General features: G+C 36.3%; 1 protein-coding gene across 1 annotated transcript in view; it reads left to right on the top strand.

The window, feature by feature from the left end:
- LOC127419533 (synaptotagmin-6-like) overlaps positions 1–22,941 on the top strand; it is a 98,794-nt gene extending 75,853 nt beyond the window's left edge. The window contains exons 2-7 of the mRNA XM_051661008.1: positions 1,390–1,774; positions 4,711–5,269; positions 11,613–11,733; positions 13,439–13,610; positions 18,808–18,958; positions 20,033–22,941. Coding sequence (XP_051516968.1) covers positions 1,390–1,774; positions 4,711–5,269; positions 11,613–11,733; positions 13,439–13,610; positions 18,808–18,958; positions 20,033–20,104 — 1,460 coding nt within the window. The 3' untranslated portion in view covers positions 20,105–22,941. The remainder of the gene's footprint in view (positions 1–1,389; positions 1,775–4,710; positions 5,270–11,612; positions 11,734–13,438; positions 13,611–18,807; positions 18,959–20,032) is intronic.
- Positions 22,942–22,943: the final 2 nt, after the last annotated feature.

Raw genomic sequence — 22,943 nt, 5'->3', positions numbered from 1 at the left:
TTTAAATTAATGTTTACACTGTAGTTGTCAGCATTCTGGGAGCATCTCCAGTCTATTTGTTCTGTTGCAAGCAAATTCTCTGTAATTGTGAAGAAATGAGTTTGAGCCCCCTTTCCGCCTACATGCATAAGAGCCATTCATGGGTGGAACACTTCTCAGTGAGAGCACTTAATATTGCAGAAACATCTTCTGCTAACATTGTTCCTTTGAAAACAGATTATAAGCTTGTAGTTTGCATTATCTGTGATAACTTTAATTACATTGGATTATTTCTGCACTGTGTGATTTGTGAGTCTGTGTACAGTATGTGGGTCTCTGATTCACAGTCTCTGATTCACAAAGGGTTACAGTAAATTAACCTCATGAGGGCGAATTCACTAAACTGTTGCGCCTCTTTTGTATGCAGTATTTCAGCACAAAACATGCATCTTATTCACTAACCAAACGCTGCCCAACTTAATCCGGAGCTAAATTCACTCAACTAGTGCTGTCATATTTTAATTTCAGTCAAAACACAGCAAATTTTGCTTTTGAGATCGTGTCTGATTCAAAACTCAGCGCTATTTGCTGCGCAATTAACATAACGCTTTTACCACCAATGAAAAGAAGACAGTAAAAAGTGATGTTTTTGTACATTTTGTACAGTTTCTTTTGATCATGACAGCAGTAATTTATAAAACGATGATCAAATAATAGAGAAGGGTATTATTACCAGGCATATATTTAGGTGCGTAATGTAGATGAGTGCTGCATTTTAAAGAGCAGATTCAGGTGCCTGCTTTAGAGGTTGACCAATTTAGCATTTTTGCATAGGTAAAAGTCCTGTATTTTGCACCAATTTATTTATTTTTCTTTCTGGTAATTGGGATTTAAGTTGCACAATCTGGGTTTTTATTAAATTTTTCAGCTTTTCAATTGGTTATCGGCTTTCTCACAGCACCTTAGTTATCGGTACCGACAAAGTCCACTATCGGTCAACCTCTAGCCTGCATCACAGTGGTAGAGTGATGCTGTTCAGTCCCATTCAAGTATGCCAGATCAAGGTAGCCTGCTGCATCCTCCATAACAAAGCACTCAGAACCGACCCACAAGATTGGGAATTGCACCATGCAAATTGCATTCAATACTTGGGTGTTTGAGCCATTACCTGGTGTTTGCGTAATTTTTGTGCTAAAACATAGCAGATAGCATGTACAAATAAACAGTGCAAATTTATTGGCACAAATCAATTCTTTGTGAATTCCACCCCCATATTTTTATTTCTATGTGATATAAATAAATGTCATTACTCATTTTACCCCTCTTGGACTAATTTCACTTTCTGCTTGTCTCACTGTTTTGGCCATCTGTTTGTCCATATTGTGGCCCATTACTTCCGCCTGGCTTTAGACATCACTGCTGGCCTCCCCATCGGTGTGATAATAGCGTGTGGATTGGCACTGCTGTTACTATCTGCACTGGTCTCCTGGAAACTGTGCTGGGTTCCTTGGAGGAACAAAGCCCTCTCATCCAGTTCTGCGGCCCTTGCCCCAGACGACTACCTCTCACTTCAGTTACCATCTCTCCTACCGAGTCCTCAGCCATCTGAGGTCGCTATGGCGACTGAGAAGGAAAAGTATCCCATGGCGTCGATGGGCTTCCTGGAGGCAGCTGTTAAAATAAGCCACACATCTCCTGACATCCCCGCTGAGGTACAGCTCTCAATGAGGGAGCACTTTTTGCGCCGTACGCAGCGCATGCAGAGACAGACCACCGAACCAGCATCATCCACCAGGTAACAGATCCAAAAGGCATGCAGGAACACACACACATTCTCACACATATTTAAGGATGTTTCCTCAACTATGGGCACTTTTGGCCTTGTGAACTTTTAGAAAAGAAGTGCACATCTTAAGACACACTTTTCAGACTCTCACTTTGTAATTTTTGTCCATTTTCTGAAACATCACCACAATGACATTTCCACCACATCTGGAATAATGGATAGTGTTTAATAACTTCTTAATACACAATTAAATAATATTTTGACACTTTTGCATATTTTGACAAAATTATTTATAATTTCTGGATTAAAAATGAAGTACAATAAAAATATTCTGTTCACAAGTGATTTTTTTAAATTGATGACTTGGACCAAATAATAAAGAAAAGCAGCCAATAAGTGCCCAACATAGATGGGAACTCCTTCAATACTGTTTAAAAGGCATCCCAGGGTGACACCTCAAGAATTTGGTTGAGAAAATGTCAAGAGTACATGTCTGCAAATTCTAGGCAAAGGGTGACTACTTTGAAGATGCTAAAATATAACACAGTTTTGATTTATTTTGGATTTTGTTTAGTCACAACATAATTCCCATAGTTCCATTTATGTTATTCCATAGTTTGATGACTTTAATATTATTCTAAAATGTGAGGGGAAAAAATTATAATAAAGAATGAGTAAGTGTTTCAAAACTTTTGACCAGTAGTGTATATATATATATATATATATATATATATATATATATATATATATATATGAGATGTAATGTTTAGTGAGTGACTTGAGACTCAACTCGGACTCGTGATGAAAGACTTGAGACTTGACTCGTTCTTCAGTGTTAAAGACTCCAGACTTGACTCGGACTCGGACTCCAGCTTCAAGACTTCAGACTTGATTCAGACTTCAGATGAAAGACTCGTGAACATCTCTGACACAAACACACAAAGTCAGAACTCATTTTAAGTCAGACCACCACCCCTGCATATAACTAGATCTTTGTACTTTCCTCTGTTTGCAAGGTGGAAGTGACAAAACAGTGATTCTTGCAGTAAGAAAGGTCTCTAAAGGCACCATCAATCACAAGTAGCTCATAACAGAAGAATGTCTCATAGACATTACAGAGCAGGTGAAGTGTAATCTTCTGACAAAACATTTACAAGCTTAGAAATTTGAAAAGTATATTGCTGACGATGCAAATATGTAGAAGTGTTTCTTCAATAATGTATACATGTGTCATGTCAGGGCATGTTTAATGTTTAACTGTTACATGGACTCTAGAAATGTGCTGCTCATGCATACTTGATTAATTGGAAATAGTTCCAGGACACCTAATTAAGGCACAGTACTTGAAACGTTTGCCCAATAAGGGGTAATGTCTATTTTAGTTTCAGGATGTGGCTGCTCTTAAAGAACATTCCTGCTTCATGCTATGTTGTATTTTGCATCAGCTCAGCTTTAAAAGGAATGTTGTTTTATTAACATTGCATAATATGTGGTTGAATTAACTCCAACAGCAGGCATTTTAATTCTGGGGATACTTTTGTGTCAGCTGTTGCATAACAAATGAAGGGATAAAACCAGACTAGAATTTGTGTTTCTTTCTTTTGTCCCTTTTTTGGTTGAATAATCTCTACACTTATTTTCCTATTTAGTTTCCTATTTAACACACAAGCAGTTAATGGTACATGAAAAGGAGGTACAGCTTTCACCTAGTGCTTTTCAGGACTACAGGGAAAACAATGTCAGGTTAATGGAGGTTACTTTTTAAACATGATTGCGTTGCTGATCAGGAAAGTAATTATGTTACATTATACTGTTTAATAGAGAGTAGAGCTTAATTTACTTTCGCATTAAAAGTGCATTTTCTCACCATCAGTCAGTTGCATGAGAGCACGCTCTCTCTCTCTCTCTCTCTCTCTCTCTCTCTCTCTCTCTCTCTCTCTCTCTCTCTCTCTCTCTCTCTCTCTCTCTCTCTCTCTCTCTCTCTCTCTTCCTGCGTGCTGCGTATGTACTGTATGTGTGTGTGAGAAAGACAACAAGTGTGTGCGCTCTCCTGCAATCGATGGTGAGAAAATGGCACTGACGCAAGGTTGGCTAAAAGGAAAATTGAAGTGCTTGTTTTAAGTTGTGTTCTTTCTTTTTTATTATTTCTTTTTTTTATTTTGTTTTATTTGTCAAATGACGGACAACATTTTGAATTATCCGCCAATGTTTTTAAAAATCGGTAAATGATGGAAATATTTTCGTATGTAATCTCTACACTCTTTCACGAACCCCCGTTTGGGAAACCCTGGTCTAGAGTTATGAGCCATTGTAAAGTCAGTCAATAGGATTCAAGTCTTATAGCGTTCATATATATTTAATTGGTTTGTAGTTCAGTCTTTCAAACATGTGGGTATCAACTTGTTTTGCTACAGGACTCAGATTGGACATTAAAATCATGACCCATCATAGTACCAAAGTTTGTTATTGTACAAAAGAAAACAAATATCTTTAAAGGCATAATTCACCCAAAAATGAAGATTCTGTCATCATTTACTCAACCTCATTTTGTTCCAAACCATTAATTGTATGGAAACATGATACAATGAGAGTGAATGTTATATGAGGTTGTGAATCTGCTTAACATCTTGCTGTGTTCCACATAAGGAAGACAGTCATATGGGCTTGGAACAACTTGAGGGTAAATAAATGATGACAGAATTTTAATATTTAATCTCTTTTAAATCAACCATTGAAATGTAATAACATTACCATGAACATTACCATTAACAAATATGACGATGAATAAGGGCATGTCTCACAACTTGTCATTGTTGGCATCTGCTTAATTTGCCTAGCTTCTAACCATCATCATTTAACAATAATCCAACTTTCTCCAAACACTATTACGCCTCAACTCATTTTTACTCTGTCTCTCCATTTCTCTCCTTTATATTATTTTCCAGGCATAGCTCCTTCAAACGTCACCTCAACCGTCAGATGCAGGTAGGCAGTCTGGACCTGGGGAACGACTATGATGTGGATGAGCAGCCAACCAGCATCGGCCGCATCAAGCCTGAACTGTACAAGCAGACGACCACAGGGAACGAAGACTCGGGCAATAGTCAAAGTGCCAAAAACTGTGGGAAGATAAATTTTTCTCTATGCTACGATTATGAGAATGAGATTTTACTCGTCAAGATACTCAAGGCCTTCGATCTACCAGCCAAGGATCTTTGTGGCAGTTCTGACCCTTATGTCAAGATCTACCTGCTACCAGATCGCAAGCAGAAGTTCCAGACGCGAGTCCATCGCAAAACGCTCAACCCTACGTTTGATGAGTCCTTCCAGTTTCCTGTACCCTATGATGAGCTGCCTGTCAGGAAACTCCATCTCAGCGTTTTTGACTTTGACCGGTTCTCAAGGCACGATATGATTGGGGAGGTCACACTGGACAATCTGTTTGAAGTGTCTGATCTCTCAAGGGTGACGTCCATCTGGAAAGACATTCAGTATGCTACCTCTGTAAGAAATCCCTGGCATTGTATTGGCCTGACTGTACTGTGATGGTACACTTCATATTGGCAGGTTTTTATGTGGATTTTTAATGGAGAGGTTTATAGGTGTATAATGAGGAAGCTCAGCAGAGATGTTAAAATCAATATACTATAACATAACATAATGTAAAACTATCTTGCATGGTGCTTCAAGGCTGATAATATATTGGTCATCAGCAAATAATTTAACAGTGGTTTGAAAGAAAGAAATGGATCTTATTGAAAACCCCAGCATGTGCTCTTGATACTGCTCTGGTCAGACTGTTTGTGTTTTGTCCAGATAAGAAACTCCATTGACTCTTATTGAAAAAGTTAACCCAAAATGTTTAATTTTGGTCGAATTCTGTCATAATTTACTCACCCTCATGTCGTTCCAAACTTGTATGCTGTTATTCTTTTCCCATTAAACACAACAGAAGAATGTTTGAATATTTCCACAGCTCTATCCATAAGACAACAGTTCACAGTGACCATGTCTGTCAAGCTCCAAAAAGGACAGAAACACAATATTCGCATATGCTATATTCCAAGTCTTCTGAAGCCATAATATCATTTGACCCATACATTTGTTTAAGGAACAGACCAAAATTTAAGTCATTATTCACTGATAATTTTCCCCTCCACCTAAGCTCATGTTCCTTGTTTGTATCCAGATGAAAAAATGGCACATCTTTTTTATTTTGGTTACTTTGAACTGCCATTGCATGGAAAGAGCTGCATAAAAACTCTTCTAATTTGTTCCTCTGAAAGAAATAACCACAGTTATAACACATTGTTTGAAACGACATGTGGGTGAATAAATAATGTCAGGATTTTCCTTTTTAGGTGTACTATTATTTTAACTATATTACAAAAAAATAAGTCCATCAGATTCATCAATGTCTGCTACAAAATGTAAATTAGCTTGTTTTGTTATTGACATGGTCACTTAAATGTACTCACAGTATTCCGCTCTCTTCTGCACCCGCTAAATAGCAAAAGGCAAGAAAGCCAAATTAATGAGCGTTCAGGGATCTTCCCTTATTAACACACAGATAAGGTGGTAATTGACAGGTAAAGTTGATTGACACATGCAGGTTGTGTGTTTGGACAAAGTAATTGCCTATTTTTCCATAATGGGCACTTATAATGGGTGCCACCAATCACAGCAGTTCAATCACAGCATGCTTAAATGCGGAAATATTAAATACTGAAGTTAACCTCCAAAGTTGTTGTTGAGGTCATCTGAGGTTAGTTGAACCCCCATAATGGCAGACAAAATCAACTCCAACTGCCCTTCAATCATCTTATTTCTCTCTCATTTCTAGATTTAAAACTATCCTCAGAGGAGCAATCCAATAAACCTGTGCTTATTGCTTTTGTGGCAGGAAGCCGGCTGCACCTTGAACAAAAGCACACATTCTATTGAACTTGGCAGGCAATTTAAATTTGGAACGTAGGGCACATCTTCTCAGAACTATCAACATTGTTGATGCCAGAAGACAGTAAACATGTTCCAGAAGACATTGTCAGGTGGTCAATGTAAGGAGAACCTGGCAGAAGAGGATATTTAAACTCAGTAACTTAATAGTGACACTGTATAATTTCTGGCTCACCAGCATAACCTAATGGAATTGCAAAAATAACACTCCCCTTATCTTTCATTGGTCATTTTTTTATTTATTTATTTATTTTTCATTTTTATTTCTTAAAGCACCACAGAGCAACAGTGCTTTCAATTTTTAAAGATATCAACCTATAAATAGCAAATTATAGTTGTTTTTGTGTATCAAGCTGAATAGGAGAAAGTATTTTAACATCGAAAACATTACACACCTCACTTTTATGAGCAGATACCAAAGCTTAAATACCCCCCCCCCCCCACACACACACACACACACACACATTTTACAGCTATATACTGTCAAAGCTAGCATTTGACTCATCCATCAACCCACTGGTCTCCCCTAGATAACACTGAAGTGCAACCTACAAATAATCACCTTAGAAGGCTTGAGAAACATTAAGCCACAAGTATTGGAGTCGTGGGATATGTCCATCCGAGAGAGGCTTACTGAGCTCATTTAAAGTGATTAATATTTACACTAATCTTAATACTGCTGAAGGGATGAGGCAAGCTCCACCACCATGAGATAACTTGTCACTGTCCCTATGAATTGCTTTTCTTCTCTTGATATTGTTACTGGATATATTTGTTTTATCCAGGTAAACCTGACCCAAGCAGACAAGTTTGGATAAGCTGTGAGAAAATTATGGCTCATGCACAATAGCTTAGCCCTGGCGGAAAGGCTGAAATGTTAAGGAGTGTTGACGTTTAATTAATGGTTTGCTGGAGTGGTGTCCAGGAGAGCAACACGACTTAGAGTATCGGAACAGCTAAATGGTCACTGTGGCTATATAGCTGTCCAAACAGTCAGGGACATTGCAGTCATTTTAAAAATTAGCTGCAAAAATAAAGGGCATCTTGTGGAGCACTTGCTTCTGTTTCACACATGACAATAAGAGACTGAGCACAAACTGGTCCTGAATAAATAATTTAATAAATTACAATAATGACAATTGTGCTTGAGCACAATTTTATTTTTTACTCTGTGCTTGTGCATTGTGGGATTTAAATGTATCCAGGTGGCTCTAATGTTTTGACAACGTTCACCAAAATTCGATCAGATCCATTAATGACTCAGTGACCATTTCTAGTGATGCCAGAAGGTGGTGACAAATGAGTGTCTTGTGTGAAATGAGTTAGTCAATGAATCATCAATCAAAAGAAAATGTAATCTTTTAAAAGAGACTTTAGTAGAGGTTTTAAGCATTATAAGAACAAAGCAAATGTATCATTTCCCCACAGTCTGTGAGTTGCTGAGCATGACTTTTATCAACTGTCAACAATAATAGTCTTATAATAATTGTGAATTTCAATAACATCCGTACGTTGTCTACATATCTATTCACTTCGGTAAAATGCCTAAGTTTTCCAAGAACACAGCAGATCTATCTTTTTTCCTACAGTTTATCGAATGTACACCAACATAGAGGTAAAAAACAGGAGATGATATTAAAAATAGCTTCACATATTTAAAACAGATCTAGTAATCTGATTAAATTGGCAAAAACAACCGATCAAACTATTACCTCACAAACATAATATAAAAAATATTACTTAATGAAGACTCATGCACTGATATAAACTCCACTTACAATGTGTGCTTAAAAGAAGAATTGTCCTTTGTTTTTTCTTCCTGCTGTGCATTTCATGTAATGCTGCCAATCTAGAACAATATGCCGATAAATAACTCTCATTTGTGTGTTCCTCATCTCTGGATTATTAATTTAGATCAACATCAATGCAGATAAAAAAACATGTTTAAATTAGCATTGTTGAAAGCAACTTTGTAGAAATTAAGGAAGCCACGTTGATTAGACTGTCTGACTTTTTTCAGCTGATGAAACTCACCTGTGATTGGCTGGATGGTTGCTCAATCAGCCCAAAGTAACAAAACGCGAAGAATACTGTATACAAATCCACCATTTGGACTCGATATGGGTTTATCTTGAAAAAGTGCCGGGGGCAAAATCACCTTTTTAAAGAGCGTGGAAGTCCCCCACGTCCCCTGTGGCTGCTACGCCCTTGCAAACAGTACTCCCTGAGACCTCATACTGAGTCACAGGCTTATTAAATCCAACCATTTACCATATCTATGAAACCATGGGAAAGTCACTGACATCCTATTGACGTAGGATCTTTCTATGTTCAGCCATAGTGCAGACACAAACATAAATAATTGCTGATCGACACTACTTCAGTGGTGTAAGCCAACATGAATCATAAAGATCAAGGACTGTGACTCATAGCTGAGGCAATAGTCACGTAAGCTTCAGTCTGCTGAACAATAATATTTGAAATGACGTTAGAGTTTTGTTGGGCTAGTACACTCTGAAACATTAAAAAGTTCTTTGTTGCGTAACATAGAACTTCCTAAGCTAGAATAAACACGAGTAAACAACACCCATTAATAACACTTTTTGTAATTATTAGCACCATTGTTGGGGAAGCTCCTCTGAAACTTATTAAAGTAGCTAAACTACAGTCATGCTACTCTTTACAAAAAAAAAAAGTAGTTAGCCACACTACAATTTAATTAACAAAAAGTGGCAAATTATATTGAAAAAAATTATATATACTATAACAATCAGATGATGCTAATTCATTCTGCAATCAGAGGTTTTGAAGACTTGATATAAAATATGGTGAAAACATTAAGTTGAACAAATCTATACTAAATATAAATGAATAAAACTAGAATTCACCTTATTTTATATTACTGAGTCAAAATATAGTGATAAATGGCAGCATTTAACTAAATATTTTATATAAAACGAGAGTCCCAATTGTGTGAATGGTGGCAAAGTCTGTTTAGCTGCATGGCTTCTTAAATCAGTTAGTGAATCATTTATATGAAAAAACTTATTTACATGAATCGTTCAAATGAACTGATTTAAAGTTGTTCAGGTTGTAGTCCAAAAACCCGGAAGAGAATTAGCATTTTTGAGCCATGGGTTCCCTCTGAATTTTCCTGTTTTTTTATAATGGCAGTTTTGGATTTATGAATAAATTAAGCTCTGCAGTAAAAATTACTTGAAGATACTTGGACATTTTGTTCTACAACCTAAATTACATACAGTCATACCTTTTGAATCCACTATGTTTTTATTATTATTGTTGTTTTTAAGTATGTTTCTAACAAGTTTCTTGATAAGGACTATAATTGTTTTTAGGCACACACACACACACACACACACACACACACACACACACACACATGTTTGGGATACTGTAGTTGTAGTCCTTATTTAGCAACTTAGTAGCATTTTTTTTTTTTTTAAACATGTAAAAAATTTAAATGCGTAAATGCGCTAAAGGTTCATTTTGCCAGCTTTTAAGAGGACATTAGTATAAAGATGACTTCAAAACTAGTAGACATGAAAAAAGTCATAAAGATCCAATTTTGATTTCATGGGATCTTTAAAGCTACACTATGTAACTTTTGGCCCTCTAGTGGTTGACGCATGAAGCTGCAAGTTACTTAAAGAGGAACACTGTTTTGGTAATTGACCTTATTCACGCTAGCGCCATATTTGATTTTTAATAGGAATGACAATGAGGCTGTGAGGGATAGACTTACAGTCTTTTCAGTGGGCTATACTGCAGTTTAAAATCGTTCCACCGACAAAACATTGATAAAATATCTGTCCAAGAACATTCAGTATACAAAGAACTCCAGACAACATGAGTTGTGGAAAATCAGATGTGATCTAGGACCTTTATACCGCTTCATACCGTTCGTGTTATTGAAGATACTGTAAGTCTATCCCTCACAGCCTTGTTGCCATTCCCATTAAAAATCTAAGATGGCGCTAGCGTGAATAAGGTCTATTACGTGAGTTGTGCTTCAGCTCTGCTCTTCTGCAGGGATGAATCTGATGGTTTTAGGCATACCAGTGTACCCATGGCTACAGGTGATCATCTTATCAGAGCAAATATCACTAAGGACATCAAATCTTGCCCCCTCCCCTAAATTAAAAAAGAAATAAATAAAGAAATAACTAAATAAAGAAAAAGACAGATATCCAAAAAATATGTCTTATGAGCAGGTAAGTAGCATAGCTTCCACTGTTGTTTTGATTTATTAAAAACATAGTTGTAATAAAATAAATAATGTTACAAAAGTTAGGCAACGCTGACATTAGACATAATGATTGCTAGTCATATCAGATAAGGTCAAATGGTGGAAACTATTATAACAGTTGGTATTGTTACCAACACAAACTTAAAATTTTTCACTGTCCTTACTCGAAGAACTGCAGTACCACAACCCATAATAAAATGCCCCATCAGAGTGGCTAACGCTATCTAACAAACTTCTGCGCTAATGTCAGAGAGCTACCTGGCAAACTATCGATCCAAAAAAATATCTTACCTGTCAAGCAAGAAAAAAGCCATCTCAGAGACAGTTTAAAATCCTTTTTGGGGATGTCACCAAACACGGTTTGGAAAAAAAAAAAAATTGTACATAGTGTATCTTTAAGGCTTTTTCAGGATTTAATGTGTGCCCAAAGCAGTGAAAGGAGCAGATTCTTCTCTAAAAATAGTGCATGTGGCTTTTACAGTACATTACTGCACAATTACTGTGTTTTTACCTCACTGATGCTCTTTAATGGAAAATGTGACCTGTATAGAAGAGAGTGCCAATACATCAAGTTGTTACATTGATTTGTGTGTGTCTGTGTGTGCACGTATATCTATCTGACAGGAGAGTGTGGACCTGGGAGAGATCATGTTCTCACTCTGCTATCTGCCAACAGCAGGGAGATTAACACTCACAGTCATCAAGTGCAGGAACCTTAAGGCAATGGACATAACAGGATACTCAGGTAGTGTTTCTAGCACTCACAACACAGCTGCCTTTAAGCATCCATATACAAGAGATTAGTACAATTTTAAGGCTTTTCTCCATTTCCTTGAAAACATTTCATGAGATCAGGCTGGTTTTCTTATATGGCTGGGTCAAAAAGTCTGAGAGACCACATTGCAAAAAAAAAAAATATAAAAAAATTTGGATTCCAAATCCTTTTTGAAACTTAAGAATTTTGAAAAATGTTCAACAAATAAACATTATACTGTAAACTGAAGAAGAAATATTTAAGGTTTTGCACTATTTCTTGGTCACCCAAAAATTAAAATTCTGTCGTCATTTACTCACCCTCATGTTATTCCAAACTCAATTGACTTACTTTCTTTTGGAGACATTTGGCACAACATTAGCCTCTGTCAAAATTCACTTTCATCGCATCTGGTTTCCATATAATGAAAGTGAATGGGGACTGAGACTATCAGTCTGCTTTCCATGTTAACTCCATAAGGTTGTACAGAAGGTCAGATTTCCTTGTTTCCAATAAAGCACACACATAACATGGATTATCAGGTTTTGCACAAACTTGTGGATTCCATGCCAGCTCAAGTGCATGCTGTCATTAAACCAAATACTAAGAAACTCTAATATTCATGTTAATTTTTTAATTCAAATTTTCACTTAAAATATTATGGTAAATATAATTAGTTATAACTCACTAGTGTTCTCAGACTTTTGGACCCCACTGTACATTGTTAACACACATTTCCTACAAGTTTAAATCAATGTTTTATATTACACATTTCTTGGTATTGGTTCCATTCAAACTGTTCATAAAAAAAAAAAGTAAGTGAAAGAGTTAGAAAAAAGAGTCTGAAGTAGCATTCTGAATTTGATTAAGTGAGCAATTTTAAGCTCCAATAACATTAATATCTAACAATGTCATGGTTTTGCCTTTTAATTATATTTCCCACACCAGACAGAGTAAACTTTTTCCATTGCAGTGAAATTGAATTTGTATGCGCTGGATCATATTTATTAAGAAGTGCCCCAAGCAAATTTGGTGTCAGAAAACGGTACTTTTCATCTGATTTGTTCTGCCCGAGCTGGAATAGTTTATGGCTTACTAATGTACAGGCATAATAGATCAGACAAATCATGCGATACTGAAGAAGTATGGAAATCAGTATGCAGCCCTCATGTCAGAATCAGCACTCAAGTCATTTTATTAAAGCACTAAATTTCAACGGCCATCCATTCACTGAATATTAAGTTGGCCCAATGAAGATACTCAACATTAATTTCTAATCTCCTCATATGATAGTCGCATCATAAAGCTATTGTTAGAGGATTAATTAATTTAAGAAAGTGAATACTAAAAGATAAAATACAAGTTTAGACTGCAAATGCGATATTTACCCTCTGGTCACATGGTGTGATGTTACATCCAAACCACCATGAGTGATTCATTTTGATCCTTCTCAATAACTCTATATGACTGTCCTTTTTATATGTCATTGTGTTTTATATTTATGACAACATCAATTCAACATGGCTGACAAAAGTGCTCATGCACCAAGTATCTGGAATATTTACCATAATCAATGCATAGTTGTGTAACTTAATTTTGGAGAAAAAGGAATGATCATACTTAATATTTAGTTTTTACCATGTGTCAGAGTTTTACAATGGCTATATGAATTGATGGCAGTGTTTTCTCTGAGCAGATCCCTATGTGAAAGTATCTCTCATTTGTGATGGGAGACGTTTGAAAAAGAAGAAGACTACAACAAAGAAAAACACCCTGAATCCCACCTATAATGAGGCCATTATCTTTGACATCCCTCCTGAGAGCATGGACCAAGTCAACTTGCACATCTCTGTCATGGACTATGACCTGTATGTAACACAAACAACTTTGCAACAATTTTAATGCTTCTGATATTTAAACATGTGTATAACTAATTTAATGCATAAACCTCAGTGCAAACAGCATAAGGCATACAGTTTTCCATGACTGTGAAACATGATACATTAAGTAAGTGGCTTTCAACTGGTTTTGCTTCAGGTTTTACACTGGACAAAACATTTTCAAAATTGTTTTATTGTATAAAAGTGAACAAAAATGTCCCTAAAATAAAACACTGCAATTTATGAATATTACCATGAACAGCATAGGCACAACAATGTAAAATTATTAACATACAGTCTGAGTGTTTGGCTTCTTAATGTCTAGGCAGTCATAATTGATCATTTACTGCACAAAAGACAATATGGTCAACACAAACCATGTTTACTTTTACGGAGTGTCTATTTGCACTCCGGTGTAAATAGCATCTACCACACAGTGCAGCTATTTGCACCCCGATAGTCCGGTGAAAACACAAGAATGCAAACTAGACAATAGGTGTTGCTGCTGTGGCATGCGTTCTAAAGACAATGTGAATATGTAGTGTTGTCCTAGTGACTGCGGTTCGATTCCACCTTTTGTCCCACTCTTTTTTCTCATCCAATTTCCTGTTTACACTCTTAATATTTCCTTTAATACTACTTAAAATTATAGATAAAAATTGCTTGTGTGTAGACTGCATCACTGTATTACTATAGTAATATTGTAGTAACAATGTTTTTTGGCAGAAACCATAGTTTCAATGTAATTAACCATGGTGTTCCTACAGTAATATGGTGGTAAAATAATTCCTTACATTTATATAGCGCTTTTCTTGGCACTCAAAGCACTTCACATAGTATGGGGGAATCTCCTCAACCACCACCAGTGTGCAGCATCCACTTGGATGTTGCGACGGCAGCCATAGTGCGCCAGTACACCCACCACATGCCAGCTATTGATGACTGATGATTGCTATTAAAATACTGTAAATTTATTTTACCACAAAAAGGTTACTGTAAATGTACAACACAGTACCATGGTGAAACCATGGTTACTGTAGTAAAATAAAGGTTCTTTTTTCTGAGGTAAGTTTAAGGATAGGTTTAGGGGCAGGGGTTAATGTAGTGTGTCTGTGTGATGCTCATATACTGTAGGTTAATATTTAAATATGGGTACAAATAGTATCTGACACTATTTGCACCAGGGTGCAATTAGAATCTAACATTGTTTGCACCAGGGTTGTGGTGCAAATAATATCTGTCACTATTTGCACTGGGGTGTAAATATCGTATACCATTATTTTCACCAGGGTGCAAATAGCATCTGCCTTATTTTTATAAAATGTGAACCTGTATTTAATGTAGTCTGGGTCATATTTTCTTTTGCCTAGTGGTTTACATGCTGAATAATTTCATTTACATTTAGTTGGGTTTTTTCCCCTTCTGTTTGAAACCCTATTAGAACAGACCAGAGACCCATGTTTGGGCCGCAACCCACCAGTTGAGTGGCTCGCAACAATCTGTACACATATATTAGAATAGCATGAGCACCAAACTTTCTGAATGATCAAATGTTACATTGCTTAAGTAGGGGAATGAAAAGGTCAGGTGTCAGAGCATACAATGCTCACCTCTCTACAGGCAAGGACAGAGAGAAAAACCAGGTGCTTATATTTTACTCCACATTCTCAAGTCTCAAGTAGTGTGTTTGTGATTTAGTCTGGGGTATAGAGGATTTCCAAGACAAGAACAAACACACCATTAGATGACATGGTGGGAAGTGCTATATCACAATTTCATTTCATGGATTCACATAAAGGAGGTAAATGTATGCTGATGTATTTCCCCTGCGGCACTTTAACTCTTCTCTCTAAATCACAAACAAACATCTACATATCTGAATGCAAAAAACAGCAGTATGTCATGCAGTATAACTTACAAACAAACTGAAAAAGGATGTTTTGGGGTCATATTGTCTTTCTTGTCAAACCCCATTACTGGGTGAAATACAGTGGCTCCAAAAAAGTGTTTGGACACTTAAGCCACACAAAAAATATATGAATTTTTTTCATTATATAAAATAAAATATCAAAGCAAAAGACATTTACAGTGCATCCGGAAAGTATTCACAGCGCTTCACTTTTTCCACATTTTGTTATGTTACAGCCTTATTCCAAAATGGATTAAATTCATTATTCTACAAACAATACCCCATAATGAAAACGTGAAAGAAGTTTGTTTGAAATCTTTGCAAATTTATAAAAAAAATAAATAAATAAATAAAAACACATATTCGTAAGTATTCACAGCCTTTGCTCAATACTTTGTTGAAGCACCTTTGACACCAATTACAGCCTCAAGTCTTTCTGAGTATGATGCTACAAGCTTGGCACACCTATTTTTGGGCAGTTTCTCCCATTCTTCTTTGCAGGACCTCTTAAGCTCCATCAGGTTGGATGGGGAGCGTTGGTGCACAGCCATTTTCAGATCTCTCCAGAGATGTTCAATCGGGTTCAAGTCTGGGCTCTGGCTGGGCCACTCAAGGACATTCACAGAGTTGTCCCATAGCCACTCCTTTGTTATCTTGGCTGTGTGCTTAGGGTCGTTGTCCTGTTGGAAGATGAACCTTCGCCCCAGTCTGAGGTCCAGAGCGCTCTGGAGCAGGTTTTCATCAAGGATGTTTCTGGACATTGCTGCATTCATCTTTCCCTCGATCCTGACTAGTCTCCCAGTTCCTGCCGCTGAAAAACATCCCCACAGCATGATGCTGCCACCACCATGCTTCACTGTAGGGATGGTATTGGCCAGGTGATGAGCAGTGCCTGGTTTCCTCCAGGCATGACGCTTGCCATTCAGGCCAAAGAGTTCAATCTTTGTTTCTCATGGTCTGAGAGTCCTTCAGGTGCCTTTTGGCAAACACCAGGTGGGCTGTCATGTGCCTTTTACTGAGGAGTGGCTTCCGTCTGGCCACTCTACCATACAGGCCTGATTGGTGGAGTGCTGCAGAGATGATTGTTTTTCTGGAAGGTTCTCCTTTCTCCACAGAGATACGCTGGAGCTCTGTCAGAGTGACCATCGGGTTCTTGGTCACCTCCCTGACTAAGGCCCTTCTGCCCCGATCGCTCAGTTTGGCCGGGCGGCCAGCTCTAGGAAGAGTCCTGGTGGTTCCAAACTTCTTCCATTTACGGATGATGGAGGCCACTGTGCTCATTGGGACCTTCAATGCTGCAGAAATTTTTCTGTACCCTTCCCCAGATTTGTGCCTCGACACAATCCTGTCTCAGAGGTCTACAGGCAATTCCTTGGACTTCATGGCTTGGTTTGTGCTCTGACATGCACTGTTAACTGTGGGACCTTATATAGACAGGTGTGTGCTTTTCCAAATCATGTCCAATCAACTGAATTTACCACAGGTGGACTCCAATCAAGTTGTAGAAACATCTCAAGGATGATCAGTGGAAACAGGATGCACCTGAGCTCAATTTTGAGTGACATGGCAAAGGCTGTGAATACTTATGTACATGTGATTTTGTTTGTTTTTTATTTTTAATAAATTTGCAAAGATTTCAAACAAACTTCTTTCACTTTGTCATTATGGGGTATTGTTTGTAGAATTTTGAGGAAAATAATGAATTTAATCCATTTTGGAATAAGGCTGTAACATAACAAAATGTGGAAAAAGTTAAGCGCTGTGAATACTTTACAGATGCACTGTATTTAAAAGGGAATTTAGCAAAAACACACACTAACAAGCACACACTTTTTCAAGGATTTCACAAAAGAAATTTGCTAGGTTTCAAATGAAAATAAAAATAAAAATAATAGATACATTGTTCAAAATTAGGATAAGGACTATTTTTGTTTTTCAAACTTGGCGGAACATGTGATAAACTACTGTACACCTGTGGTTACTCTGCTGGGACGCCTGTGTGAACATAAAGGGTATTGACTTAAAGGGATAGTTCACCCAAAAATGAAAATGCTTTCATCATTTACTCACCCTCATGCCACCCCAGATGTGTATGACTTTCTTTCTTCTGTAGAACACAAATGAAGATTTTTAGAAGAATATTTCAGCTCTGTAGGTCCATACAATGCAAGTGAATGGGTGCCAAACATTTTAAGATCCAAAAATTACATATAGCCATCATAAAAGTAATCCCTTCGACTCTTCGGGGTTTTTAATCCATATATTCAAAAGTAATATGATAAGTGTGGGTGAGAATCAGATCAATATTTAAGTCCTTTTTTGCTAGAAATTCTTCTCCTCGTCGAGTAGGCGATATGCATAAAGAATGTAAATTACCAAAAACACAAGAAGAAGACTGTGAAAGTGAAAGTTAAAGTGGAGTTTGATTGAGCAGGGAGGCAAATTTATAGTAAAATAGGACTTAAATATTGATCTGTTTCTCACCCACACCTGTCATATCACTTCTGGAGACATTGATTTAACCACTGGAGTCTTATGGATTACTTTAATGCTGATATATGTGATTTTTGGAGCTTCAAAATTTTGGCACACATTCACTTGCACTGTATAGACCAAAAGAGAAATTATTTTAAAAATCTTCATTTGAGTTCAGCAGATGAAAGAAAGTCATACACATTTTGGGATGGCATAAATGTGAGTAAATGATGAGAGAATTTAAATTTTTGGGTGAACTATTCCTTTAATACATCCATTAAAATTACTTTGTGACCAGTTGGTTAAAAGTAATTGCAGAAATGGCTCAGAAATCCTAAGTAAAGCTCTAGAATTATTTGTTTGCAGATGCCTTATGTTTGATATTTTATTGTCTAATGCAATTAAATTCATAAATGTTTAAGTGCCTCAAGTGTCTAAAAGTGTCCAAATACTTTATGAGGAAACTTTATGTGCAAAAGAGCAGTATGGTTGTACTGACAGGCAAACACATGTCATTTTCTGGAAAACAAAAAGTGTATGAACACTGAACGACAGTTCTGTTTGAAAAGTGTTATAGTCTGTTTCTCAGTGCCTACTTCAAAATGGGTACTTGACAACTTGTTATAGTATAATAGGTCTTTAGTTGGGTTCTGCTTGGGTCTTTTTGATCATGCAAACTTGGTTATGCAACATTATTCATTGTCAGTGTGGATGTACATATTTGGGTCACTCAGGTTACAATTATACCATATAGATATTTCAAAACCAAAATAAAAAAAAACATTTTTCTCTTCCTTGCAGGGTGGGCCATAATGAGATAATTGGTGTGTGTCGTTTAGGGTGTGGTGCTGAAGGTTTAGGTAGGGACCACTGGAATGAGATGCTCGCCTACCCCCGTAAGCCAATTGCACACTGGCACCCCCTGGTGGAAACCACTAAATCAGAAAAAGAGGTAAGTCTGCCCCCCAAACACACAACAAATATAATCAAAACACAAATGTGAATACTGAACATAAAAAATGCAAATTTTCAGCAGAAAATTGGGGGCAGATTTAAAAACCTTCAGATTCAGTGTTTTATATAAATCTAGGAACTGTTTCAATTGCAAATTGCATTGCCAGAGTCTATTTCTGACCTGTTGCCAATCTCCCTTTGTAAACATTCAAATCCCTCTAGCCACTTCCTCATACTTACTGTAGATCATGTATAATGCATGAGTGGAATATGTCAGTGCTGGTTTTAATTTACACACTGAAATGCTATTCCTTCTTCTGACCTGTGGTCAAGATTTAATCATCAGAAATCAACAATTTCAAAGAGAACTCCTCTTCTGCTGTATCAAGGGGAAATATTTCAACCACAGTGCTCTATAATGTAGTCCTGTGTGCCATTTTGTAGCAAAATATTTTGTTAAACTGCTTTTTAAAACTACGTTTTTGATGTAGATTTATTCTAAGTGGTAACCTGCAATTGTTACCTTAAAGAGGTATTTCAACCTAATATTACCCTAAAAATTGGTTTTGGTGGTTTGCATAAAACCAGTTAATTTTGATGCTACCAGATGAAGCACATTTATATATACATTATACACAAACACACACACACACACACACACACACACACACACACACACACACACAGACACACACAGTAGTATCTGTTGTATCTTTTGTTTTGAGTCATTGTTTTTGAGAAATATTCTCTGATTATTTTATATATTAGATAATCTGATAATCTGATAATCTGATAGTCATACCAGTGTACATTGTAAAATGTTTTGTTAAATAACTTAACATGTCCTTCACGTGGTAACATATAAAGTAACTGGTTTTATTCATAAACCAACCTGATTACATTAGGCTATGCAAACAAAATGAATTTTTAGGGTTAGATCAAGTAGAAATAGATCCTTTAGTTAGTAATTGCTTGTGTAACATTTGCAGTGCTTGTAGCTTTGCAAGTTTCAAAGAAGGTTCCACAACACTGATTTTTTCATTGATTAGTTTTCATGTGTGTTCTTTTACAGTGGAAGGTTAGGACGGCCAGTTTTGACAGTCAGGGGTCCTGCCCCTCCCCCAAACCCATTGCCAGCCCTTGATCAGAGCTATATGTAAGGCATCCCCACTCTCTAACCATTGTCAGTCTGACAGTCCAAGGTAAAAAAAATAAAAAATTAAAAAATAAATAAATAAAATAGGGAAAGAGAGAGATGAAGAGAAATGTTCTCCAAGCCCTGCTATTTCCCACACAGGTTGCTTTAGATGGTTTACAAACACTGATCTAAGTTCAAACTCTGTTGTGTTTGCCTGATGTTCCGTGTATTCAAGCTGTTCCAGTTCATATGATCCTCAGCCAGTTCTTGGGGGATGTTGTGCAAACATTTACACCTAGAATGCTCTGCAATGCCAACTTTGTGTTACTAGAATAGCTTGGTATTGTTAGCAGAGATGTTTCTTTCCTATTTTAATTTTCTTCCAGACAAAAGCATTTGAAATCTGACCGTGGTGTTTTGCAAGCAGTCTGCGTGCACGTAGAACTTTGTGCACAGTACTGTTGTACTTTGTGGAAGGCTCTGCTCATATCTTAGACTTTGAAAGCAGGATCAACCATCTTGGGGGTTGGATGGGTTAAGAATATGTTCAGAAAGGACAAAGGTAAATCAGAGACTGAGGGAAAAGGACAATGTTTTGTGTGAGTGAGAAAAGAGAACAGAAGAGAAGGAAATGGATTTGTTATGTGCTACTATGAACAAACCATTTTCTCTTGAAATCTGTATGAAAAACAACCTGTGTGAAGGTATACACATCATGAAATATATTTAAAAAATTTCAGTTTCTAGATGTTATATAAATGTTATACGTGTACAAAAAGACTGTCTGAATTTCTTCAGAGCACAAACATTTTTTTTCCTATTCATAGATTTGCCAAAACAAAGACAGTTTACATGTAAAATAATTCATATTTGCACACAAAAACACTTCAGATGTAGCTAAATAAATTTATGTGATTACATTAATATTCGTGTGTGAGTACCGTGTGTACAAAACTGGGCATTTAAAGTAACAGTGTGTTCACGTGACTGAAATATCCATAGATATCTGTCTTGGCTGATGTGAGTTGTTCTTTTCACTTTTTGTATTATTCAAATGCATTTGAGGAGGTAATTGAGGGTTATATTTATAGCATTGTATTTAACAGATTCAATTCCTCTTTGAACCCTCCAGCTGTTCCATTTTAAACAACTTACAGTAACATCTTGTTCAGTTGACATCTTTTGACATGTAATTTTACTGTAAGTTAAATTGGACTGTCATAGTTTTCTATACTGGGCAACGTCTGGAGTAAACAATTTATGCTCAAATTTGGAAATAGATTAATATTCAGGCCTGTATGTCAAGAGCAGGGTTGACATAACTTCATGAAATCACAGGTACTTAAAACTAATTTTTTATCTTAAGATTTGCATTTGTTGCATTTCACACAAATTACACTGTTATGAATATGTCTTAAAAATATGGACAATTGAAAGGATATGTATGAGATAATGTGGTACACAATGTCTGTTACATATGGAAATATTTATATTAATAAAATATGATATATCATTATTATATTTTTACTGTATACATTTTTAGTGCTGGATAATAATTAACAAAGTAGTCAAAATAGTAATTAATGTTACTTTTTAGATGTTTATGTCATAAATCTAAGTCTTTCATTTCAACTAAGGATTTTCCATTTTTATTTATTTATTTTTGTTTATCTCTGTGGTTAAAAGTTTATCTTTGGTCTGTTTACTCAATCCTGGTTTCTGACTTAGTTCTTACATTTACCTTCATTCATAACAGAGTGGAATTTAAATCTAACAGACAGAGCTACTCTGGTTCACATTGCTCAGTGCTAAATTAAAGGGTAAGTTCACCAAAATCTGTCATAATTTACTTACCCTCATGTCACTCCAAACGTGTATGACATTCTTTCTTCCATGGTACACAAGAAGAAATAAAAAAAAAATTTAAAAAATTTTTTAAAAAAAGAAGAAGAAAAGATAAAAGTCATACCACTTATTACAACAATAATGTAAGTAAATGATGACAGAATTTTCATTTTGGGTGAACTATTCCTTTAACATGTCTGTAGTTGCTATAGTCCAAATTTCTCCTCTCACTCAAATTTGCATAAAAATTGCTGCAAATGTTGGAAACAGATAACATAAATGCACAAAAGTAGCATTAGGTCAGAGCTTCCATTCAAAGTCCTGGACATCTTGACACTTTTATGATTTAAATTAAAAAGAAAATGAGATATAGGTTGCTTACAGACAGACAATTCAAATGCATGCAACAGCTGTTACAAAGGCACAACCACTGGTAGTGTGAACCTACTATGCAGGAAGCTTGTTGTCAATGCTGCCCAAACATGCTGGGCAGTGGGCACAGCTCAAGATTCCAGAGCAATGACTTTTCACTTATTTCCAGTTGGTGGTGTTAAAATATCTTGAAATCCATATGGCACGTGGGACACATCCTCCATCATCTCATAGGGTAATTGTTAAGCTTGAAGTATTTCTATATAGTAAGAATTCATATTTTAACAGAATCTTTAAAAATTCCAGTCATTGTTGAGGAAATGGTTGTGACAAAGTACAACTTTTTGGTCTTACCTGTTTTTACAATAATAATAATGTTGTAATACTCAGATAACTTAGAGTGTGTTTCTGTTGGTAAATGTAAAATAATAAAGTTACGAAATACAGTCTGGTTCTTTACCTCACCACTTACTCTTGTGTGCTGTGTTTTAACAAACCGTTTCTGCCCCCTTGTGAATGAAACGACTTTCTAATTTTGTATTGATCATTTGTACTTAATATAACTTGTAATGTTTGAAAAGGTTCTTGTATTTTAAAAATGCCTAAATAAAATGTTGGTTCAGTCATT

The sequence above is a fragment of the Myxocyprinus asiaticus genome, chromosome 28 (assembly GCF_019703515.2).
Source record: "Myxocyprinus asiaticus isolate MX2 ecotype Aquarium Trade chromosome 28, UBuf_Myxa_2, whole genome shotgun sequence".
In the NCBI taxonomy this organism is placed as follows: domain Eukaryota; kingdom Metazoa; phylum Chordata; class Actinopteri; order Cypriniformes; family Catostomidae; genus Myxocyprinus; species Myxocyprinus asiaticus.
This window is presented reverse-complemented; position numbering and strand designations above follow the sequence as displayed.